This window comes from Oncorhynchus kisutch, linkage group LG9, assembly GCF_002021735.2.
Source record: "Oncorhynchus kisutch isolate 150728-3 linkage group LG9, Okis_V2, whole genome shotgun sequence".
Lineage (NCBI taxonomy): Eukaryota > Metazoa > Chordata > Actinopteri > Salmoniformes > Salmonidae > Oncorhynchus > Oncorhynchus kisutch.
In genome coordinates this window covers 202,501-212,500 of record NC_034182.2, presented here as the reverse complement: position 1 = coordinate 212,500, position 10,000 = coordinate 202,501, and the positions used below count along the sequence as shown (strand labels likewise).

At 44.3% G+C, this 10,000-nt stretch overlaps 1 protein-coding gene across 1 annotated transcript in view; it reads right to left on the bottom strand.

Moving 5' to 3' along the window:
• Positions 1-10,000, bottom strand: part of sema3aa (sema domain, immunoglobulin domain (Ig), short basic domain, secreted, (semaphorin) 3Aa) — a 70,505-nt gene that overhangs the window by 44,356 nt on the left and 16,149 nt on the right. Inside the window, exon 2 of the mRNA XM_031831409.1 lies at positions 1,796-1,956. Coding sequence (XP_031687269.1) covers positions 1,796-1,956 — 161 coding nt within the window. The remainder of the gene's footprint in view (positions 1-1,795; positions 1,957-10,000) is intronic.

The window sequence follows — 10,000 nt, the reverse complement described above, 5'->3', positions numbered from 1 at the left end:
AGATTGTGTGTGTGTGTCCCTCCAGTGTCCCCTGAATTATAAAAACAGATTGTGTGTGTGTGTCCCGCCAGTGTCCCCTGAATTAATAAAAACAGATTGTGTGCTGGGGCCGGACTCATAATAAGAGCTGGAATAATCATCCACAGGCATGAAAGCTGAGGAGTACAACAAGTCATAGAAGTGCAGGTACCAGAATGCAGGTAGGTGCTAGAACATGTGTACCCACCCACACATGGTATGCTCATGGCACTAGAAAAACACCACAAATAGCAGGTTAACAAACACACACAGACTCACCATGCGGGCACACACACACCCTCACACACACCACGTGGGCACACACACACACACACAAAACACACACACACACACACCACGTGGGCGCACACACACACATCCTTCTATTCATAGCGTATCTCTCTTCAGGATCAGCTGAGCTGTTCTGTCAGACCAAGGGGACTTGCAGTGCACATCTGGGTAATTGCATTAGATTTGCTAAATCACCGCTTTTCCACTTATCTTTCCCTGCATTATCAAAGATCTGAATAGGGAAAACACATCCGCGCCAAGGGCCCCAAAAAAATATGTAATTCTCTTATATTTAAATAGCCTCTGCAATGCATACAGTGTGTGTGTGTGTGTGTGTGTGTGTGTGTGTGTGTGTGTGTGTGTGTGTGTGTGTGTGTGTGTGTGTGTGTGTGTGTGTGTGTGTGTGTGTGTGTGTGTGTGTGTGTGTGTGTGTGTGTGTGTGTGTGTATTTCAGCACTTTAAGCGCCTTTGCAGTTTCTCCAGTGCCTCAGTGCTTCTTGTTCACATCAATCTCCACGTCTGTGATAGCTGTCAGAATCAGATAAAAAGACTCTTAACTCTCCTGTAACCTGTTCCAGGTGGACTGATGGAATTATAAACAGGCCTGTCTAGAAAAAGAGACAGAGAGATGGAGAGAAAGGGATGGAGGGAGGAAATCACAGTAATGGACTCCAGAGAGATGGAGAGAGGAGCAGGAGTGGGTCTCGAATAACAAAGGGTTGCTGCTCAATCAAAGATGGTTTTTCATTTGAAAACACTATGTTCACCAGCCAATCAGCATCATACTCTGTGCTCACTAGTCAATGAGCATGACCTCTGCACTCAGAGATCCAAACTTCCAATTAGGATAGGTTTGGATATAACGTGAACCTAAATCCTGATCATGCCGTATAGCAGATCTAGTCAAATGGAATCCCGCCCGCCAACTGGTTTAATTACATTTATTCAATTATATTCCTGCCCCCCAACCATCTGCACAGAGGAAAATGATCCCAATGAAAAACATGTAAATACATAGCTCTGCCATAAACAGCTGAGAAGTGCATTCTAATTACTGAAGCATCCTCACTTCCTGTTGCTAATTATTCATACGGATCATCATAGGGAAGTTCAGACAGCTTTCAGCTTTTCAGTATTTATGGGAAATGCGGTCCAAGTCTTCTCCTCTCAGAGTTTGATTTGGCAGTGAGGTCCCTTACATAGCTCCATAGATTTGCTATTATGTGTTTTCATTGGCAGTTACTAAATGGACGGCTTGCCTATACACTGGACCTCCTGTCTGAATCAATATCCACTCTTTAAAAGCGGGTTTATTTTATTTCATGCATATGTGCCTTTTACTGGAAGGATTGAGAATAAGCGGTCCATTGTATGTCTCTATTGATGCAAGACCCATAGAGAAAATGTTGGTTTTGTGTGGTCGTGTGGTCATTGTGTTGTCTTCATAATGTTGACCTTGTGTGCGGTCAAAGAGTAGGACTCTTACCTGTTTGTGCTCTCTGTTGAGATTGACCAAGTCGAAGGAGAAGACGTGGTCCTCGGCACCCACCAACAGTCTTCCTCTCTCCTCGTCCAATAGGAAGGTGTCGTAGCCGGAGCTGTTGGTGAGGCCGTTGAAAGTGATGAGGTTACTGGATTCTACCATCTCTGAAACACACACAGAGGACAGAACATGGGTGAGTCTAAAGCAGGTAGACAAACAGATGGATGGAAGAGAAAGAAAGGTGGACAGATGGATGAATGGATGGGTGGGCAGACAGACAGACTAGGGTTAAACAGTTCCAGTCATTTTCCCCACATTCCCTGCTTTTCCAGAAATCGTGGTTGAAGGATTCTTGGATTTCCAGCTAATTCTCGCGTAATTCCAGGAACCTCCCAACCAGGATTTCTGGGAAATACAGAGAGTTTTGGGAAAGGTACTGGAATTAAACAACCCTAGAATAGACAGACAAAAATATCTAAAGAGCTTCAATTTAGATACGCTGCATGTCGATAGTCAATGTTACGGTTATAACCAACAGCAAATGAATTGTGGCACAACAGAGTGTTGTCTGACTGTGTTTCTGGTAAAGTGACATAGACAGATGAAGACTTTAAGTTCTGGGAGTTCAGATTTCTCAAGCTAGACACTTCTAAAAAGGTTCACCAAAAACTGCCCTTTGGGATGTCACACAGATCTGGTCAGGCATGACCTAAGGCCTCTAAGGTGGACACTGCGTGACCCAGTCTCAGCATGGCGCAAAAGCTGCCCAAGCATGAGATTGGCTGAATCTTTTATAGGCTTTCGGGACAGGGCTGTGTGTGGTCAGTTAAGATGTGTAGTACAGTGTGTGCAGAGGCATGGCGATAAATAGCAGGTGGAGGCAGGAGAGTAAGTTCCTATAAACCTGTCAGGTCAACTAAACATCCCCCAACCTGAGACAAAACCTCTGAAACGTTTATCACCACAGGCAACTTTTGATGACACATGCAGTAGTAACAGCATGTTGAGACTGCTGAGATAAAGCCAAGCCAGCCTTCATTACACCAACAAAAATAACCAACTCAGTAGACAACAGTGTTGCTATGTTTTTGCCTCTGGTTCCTCAATACAAATCAGAATTGCTACTCAACCAAACAACCTGGTCGAAAAACATTCCTCGAAAATCTAAAAGAATGATTAAGATAAGTGAGCATGATAATAAAAGAATTGATGCGTCTCTAACAGTTTTTCGTGGGTCGGATTCTGCCCTTCTACGTATCTGCTTCCATTTAGACTCCACTCCTTGTACCAGACACACCTGGACATACTGTAGACATACGTACAGAAATGACAGGTACATTAAAAACCCATGTCTCAGCACCATGCATCACGCTAGCTCTTCCATCACCGTCCCCACTGGCAGTCTGGACTGTGATCTCCTCTGAGCCCTGATTGACGGGCGGCTAGAATATCGCCCTAAATCGCACACTATTAACCCTACATAGCGCACTACTGTTGACCAGGGCTCTATGGGTCCTAGTCATCAGTAGTGTACTATGTCGGGAATAGGATGCCACTTGGAACCTTAACCCCAGAGAAGCCATCTGCGCCCACTCTCCCGGGGTATTGTGGGTAAGATCGTGGACATCTGTGTGTATAGAGAGAAGAGGAAGAAGAGAGGGGGTGGGGGGTGTCAGTGATCCTCTCGTCTGTGTCAACATCTCTCTGTATCAAGTGTTCCATGGTATTCCCAATGGGATGAGGAGGGGAAGAGAGCGGGATGAAGGGGGACTGTGGATCACCCAATAAAGCAGCTCACAGCTCATCTAGGTCGACTAGGGCTGCTTCAAGGCTGAATGTGAGGCTTTTCAAAGTGTGTGTGGTGGTTGGTGTTACAGTACTGATATTGTGCTGCCTGTATCGCCTTTATGGCAACCTGTCTGTCTATGTGTGTGTGTGTTGTTCATTGGTACGTCACTATACAGTACTTGTGTGCAATTCTGTGTGTATGCTGCCTCTGTATGCATGTCCATCAGTCCTCTAACAGCTTCTCCAACAGGTAGAGCAGATGTAACCAGAGAAGAAATGTTAAGTAGACAAACAGAGACTGGCTGACTGATCCAGAGTCTGGAGGCATCGTCAGTGGCTGGCCCATTTCATTATGGGGCCAACAGCCTATCAGATAACCCTTTACTCCTAATCAACCAATCAGCTATGACAGCCCCGGGACAGGAAACAAGTTATCGTGAGCACAAGGAAAAGTGCTTTACAGTGAAGGTAATGCTTGAAGAGGTGGACTTCTATTACCTACAGTAAGTAAAGGGGAAATGGAGAGAGTTGGTCAGAGAGGAAGGGAAGAGATGGAAGAAAATAAGTCACATATTGAACTGTGATGGTTTTTAAAGGGAGATGGTTTGTCACTGATAACCTGAATACAACTTCTGCTACAAAAACAAAAGGTGAGGAAGAGAGGGTTAAAGAGGAGAATGGAAGAGGGAGACTTATGAGAGACCACAGGAGGTTGATGGCACCTTAATTGTGGAGGACAGGCTTGTGGTAATGACTGGAGCGGAATTAGTGGAATGAGATCAAATACATCAAACACACAGTTCCCAGGTGTTTGATGCCATTCCATCTGTTCCGTTCCGGACATTATTATGAGCCGTTCTCCCCTCAACAGCCTCCACTGTGAGAGACAGAGAACAGATAAAGAGAGCGAGACGGATGTACCAAGACAATGGACAGAGACAAAAATAGGAAGAGCAGACGAGATCTGCTCATCTCAAAACAGAACAGAAAGGTATGCAGCTATGTTCTCTGCCATTTTGGCCCTGGATCTGACACTTCCCGCCCCTTTAAAAGCCCTCTAAAAGTGAGCGACTGTTGATCTCTGGAGCCAGGAATTTGCACGCTCTCTCCATAATGGCAGCCGTGGAGATCCATCGCGAAAGGTTTCCCCCAGATGGGCCGGAGATTAAACACATGCCACATATTTCAACACGTCGTGTTCTCAGAGTAAGACAGGTTGGGATGGTAGGCTGAGCAAGGCTTTATCGTAGCTGAGGATCGCCAAGGCTGCGAGGCCGATGTGACTGGGGCGAGACACCTAAGAACCCAAGAGGTAAAGACGGACACCCTCGTTTGGAGACGTGTTCACACACAGCACACACAGAGCACAACGGCCTATCACACACACACACAGATATATGCAAATGCAAGGGAGCAGATGTACCTATCACACACACACACAGATATATACACACACACACACACACTCCTCTTCCCAGACTAAGTTGTAATCCAATCAGTGTTTCTGCAATGGCAGCATTAACCAGTAGAACACCGAGCCCACTCAGCAGTTTCTACCGCACACACACTCTGCCCAACACCGCCACACTCCCACCTCTCTCAAACACACACACACACACACACACACACACACACACACACACACACACACACACACACACACACACACACACACACACACACACACACACACACACACACACACTCTGCCCCACACCACCACACTCCCACATCTCTCAAACACACATACACTCTGCGCCTGCACCACCACACTCTCATTTGAATAAACACACACACACACACGCACACCACACACACACACACACTCCTTATAACGTCTTTCACTCAGACACGTGCGTAAACATATCCTTTCTCTGCTGCCCATCTCACACACTCACTTATACAAACCTCCTTCTCTTCATACACATCCTTTGTTCCCCTGCTCTCCCTCCCACACAGAAGACAGGTAGGTGTGGCTGAATCTGGACCACAGACCTGTCTGTCTGTCTCTGTGTGTCTCTGTGTGTGTGTGTGTCTGTGTGTGTGTGTGTGTGTGTGTGTGTGTGTGTGTGTGTGTGTGTGTGTGTGTGTGTGTGTGTGTGTGTGTGTGTGTGTGTGTGTGTGTGTGTGTGTGTGTGTGTGTATACCTGTGCCTGCTCAGGCACACATCTCTCCATGTGTTCAAGCACTCTTTCTACGCGTTCGCATTAAGTACGTCCTCGAAACCGATAAACACTCCTGATTCATTCAAATAAATTATTCGCTCCCTATCGTACGTCATTATGGAAAATAACCAGGCTCTTGTTTTATTTTAAAAGCCTTTGGGGGGAAAAAACTAGCCAAATTGAATTCACAAGTGTGATTGTCAGGAGGAGTGCACTTCATCTTTCCATTCTCTAAACAGAGAGGCCTTTCAGCCGCCTACACCCTCTACACTCAGCACAATGGCAGAATAACGAAACATGAAAAACGGCGAGACATTAAATGATGTTTATATATGTTTATCTGAATGACTCGAGCATAAAAGTACAGCAGGAAAAAAGCACTTCACAAAAAACTTATGCAACACTAGGTTATAGGAATAATAGCAGCGTTTATTGGGGAGTGTTGGTTGTGGGAGAGAGGTATTCTGGGGAACAGAAGTAGAGACTACCTGTGTTTGAAATCGCCTCATTCCCTCTTTCAACATTTCATTTCGTGTCTCTCTGCCAGATCTGTCGTTGGTACTAGTTGCCACAGCCACAAAGTCAGAGGCCCGCCTACTTCAAATCAAATCAAATCAAATCAAATTTATTTGTACTTGACCAATCAGATGAGGGAGTGTGTTGACCTGTATACCGGCGGTTCATGGGAAATGATCGATCAGATGAGGAATTGTGATGATGCGTATGCAGGGGCAGGGACAGACAAGATACATGCTTTTATCTTGTGATCCATCAATGATTTGGTTTTTATTAGCTACAATAATAATGCCACCCGTTCTAAATGCAAAGTGGAAATCAGATGTCCTATTTAAACTCAGCTTGCAAGCTTATCCTTATGTTTGCACTTACTCACAGTTCCTTGTCTTAACCCCAAATAGGTTTACTCCAATAGCTGCATTGTTTTCTAAATGGCATGTAGACAAAACAAATTGACACATCTTGATTTTCTATTTTCTATTTAAAGTAATCCGCAAGTAACAAGTGCAGTTTCACAGAAAGGTTCACACACACAATTTATTTTTAAATTGATGATTTAAGCTGGAAAACTTCAGCCCTTTTACATTTATTAATTCAAAGTTGCAATATGCAGAAATCACTCCATTTCCTTGTTGCAAAATGTCTAATAGTTTGCCTAATTTCAGCTTGTGACTAAACAAGCAAGTATAGTGTAGAGAATCATTTTACCATCTAAACCGCTGTGGAATATATTTTCAATAACCAAACAATGTGTATTTTCCGGTGTTTGAAGCTGGTGTACAAAACCAAAAGTATAAGATGCAAAAATGAAACTTAGGAACGGGAAGCATAGAAATAGGGCCTTGAAATAGGATGGCAGATCTATAACTCACATTTCTATGTGAATTTGGACGGGATGCCCAAAAACTTACATACTGCAACTTTAACTTAACATAGCCTTGCAGTCCACCATTTCACCATTTCCTACCAGTTCCCGTCTCTGTACAAAGACGTGGGCTTCAGGCTATGGAAGAGAGCAAAACAGGTCATAATAAGAATTGATTGGACTTTTGTAGACACCCAAAGCTCTTTATAATATAAGGGGAAACTCTGCCCCCTCACCCCACTTAAATAGTAGATCTGTATGTATTTTATTGTCCCATCCACTCCTCTCTTCAAAGACAAGAGTCACTTTGTTTTACAGTAGAGTTTTTAATCAGATATGTTGTTACATATATTGTACATTATTCATATAATTGACATACATGGTGCTTTTATAGACAGTATTACATGATAGCAATACAGTTTGACATACACATTACACGTCAAATGGTATGACAGACTCTTGTAATGAGTACCATGGGATCTTTAGCGACCACAGAGTCAGGACACCAGTCCCCTCTTCCTCCATTTTATTGAGGAACATTACATTGTTAGTTAGTACTTCAAAATGATTCAAATGAAATGAATGTTGGAAAAATGTATAGAGTAAATGACAGTGATCCATCTGTGGACTTCTTATTCATTTCAGAAGCATATTTCTCTTGGGCTTTTGTGTGTCTGTCTTTCCGCTGGTGGCATCCATACGTCTTTGTGCCCACAACCTGAAATGGAAAACCATTGAATGGGAGACTTTTACTCTCCCAAATGAGTTGGGGGTTTTTTCCTGCCAAAGGCTGAGCATCTGTTGAAGGTCAAGAATATGATGTATTACTACTAGAATGAAAGGCAGCTCTATCAATCACAATAACTCTGTGCTTGGAATGGAATCCCTTATGTTAGCTCGCTAGCTCATTTTAGATGAGTAGCAACAGTTAGCTACTAGTTTCGCAATGTTATAGAATTTTAGTGACGTTGCCAATTCCTGTTCCCGAATGTATTTAGTTATTTGATCCTCAAACTTGAACTCGATACGCCATTTAGAAAATGAGGTGTTTCCCACGAAACTTAATGCGCGTCATCACACTCCCTCTTCTGATTAGTCAGGTAGAGACGGGCCTTTAGAGACGGCATACATGTCATCACACTCCCTCTTCTGATTAGTCAGGTAGACGGGCCTTTAGAGACGGCATACATGTCATCACACTCCCTCTTCTGATTAGTCAGGTAGACGGGCCTTTAGAGACGGCATACATGTCATCACACTCCTTCTTCTGATTAGTCAGGTAGGCGGGCCTTTAGAGACGGCATACATGTCATCACACTCCCTCTTCTGATTAGTCAGGTAGGCGGGCCTTTAGAGACGGCATACATGTCATCACACTCCCTCTTCTGATTAGTCAGGTAGACGGGCCTTTAGAGACGGCATACATGTCATCACACTCCCTCTTCTGATTAGTCAGGTAGGCGGGCCTTTAGAGACGGCATACATGTCATCACACTCCCTCTTCTGATTAGTCAGGTAGGCGGGCCTTTAGAGACGGCATACATGTCATCACACTCCCTCTTCTGATTAGTTGAGTAAGTGGGCTGTTTCCTGGATGGGGTTGACAGGAGGGGTGTATGTCGATGTGTGTGTGGTCTTGTTCTTCTATCCTCGTGGGGACCTGAAATCCCCAGAATTCCCCACAAGGCTGGTAAAACAAGGAAAAGCCTCCCTTGTGGAGAACCATTTTCCCCATGAGGAAAATGGCTATTTTAAGCTTAGGGGTCAGGTTGAAGGTTACAATTAGGGTTTGGGTTACAATTAAGGTTAGGGGTTAGACTTAGGCGTTAGGGTTAGGTTTAGGGGTTAAAGTTCTGGTTAAGTTTAAAGTTAGGGGTTAGGGAAAATAGGATTTTGAATTTTTGGTCCCCGCGAGGATAGAAAAACTAGTGTGTGTGTGTGTGTGTGTGTGTGTGTGTGTGTGTGTGTGTGTGTGTGTGTGTGTGTGTGTGTGTGTGTGTGTGTGTGTGTGTGTGTGTGTGTGTGTGTGTCTGTGTGGGGGAGGTTGGAGTGTGAACATGTGTGTGTGCATGTCTGTGTGTGTTGCGTGCGGAGAGTGTGTGGAGAGAGAGGAAGAGATTGAAGATAAATTTGAACAGATCTTGCAGATGATTTGGGAGCTACCTGTTTATCTTTCAAAGAACAATAGCAGACTTTGGAAAAGAAAAACGCCCTTCTCCCACCCAACACCAACAGTCTGGTTTGGCATCCATCTCTTTGTCTCTCTCTTTCTCTCACTCCATTCTCGGTGTGTGGCGCGTTTTTTTGGGCGCTCTCACGGCAACCTCTGCTGCAGAGCAAGCACAGGTGGTGGACACATTTCGATGGAAAGGTGGGGGAGGCTTTGAGCAACACATTTGTTGAATGTTATCTTAATTAAGTCCTGGGATGATGCTTGGCTTCTCCTCTCCTTCCTCCTTTTTCTGCACTTCTTCTCCCTCTTTCGCAGCTGCTGGTGTGTGTGGCAGGTTGCCGCAGTAACGGTTACTATAACAGAAACGTCCAAAACCGATGGCTTAATCCGACGACGATTGACAGGCATTGAAAACGGCTGCGAGTGTAAACAGGAACTTGAAATACAGGTGTCTCGCCCTTAGTGACACTGACACACCATTTAAACACAGGAACTATTCATGTCTAAACCCAAGGACTCTGTTGAGGGTTTAGACACTTCAAAGTGTTCCATTGGACAGAACACGTGGATGAATGTTTCATGCACATTCAGTTGGTTCTCCATTTCATGGACCTGGTTATGAGGTCACTCTATTGTACTTATGCCTGTTTTGACACACTTTTTCTTTAAAACTGAACCAATCATTATAGCCTTGATTTCTC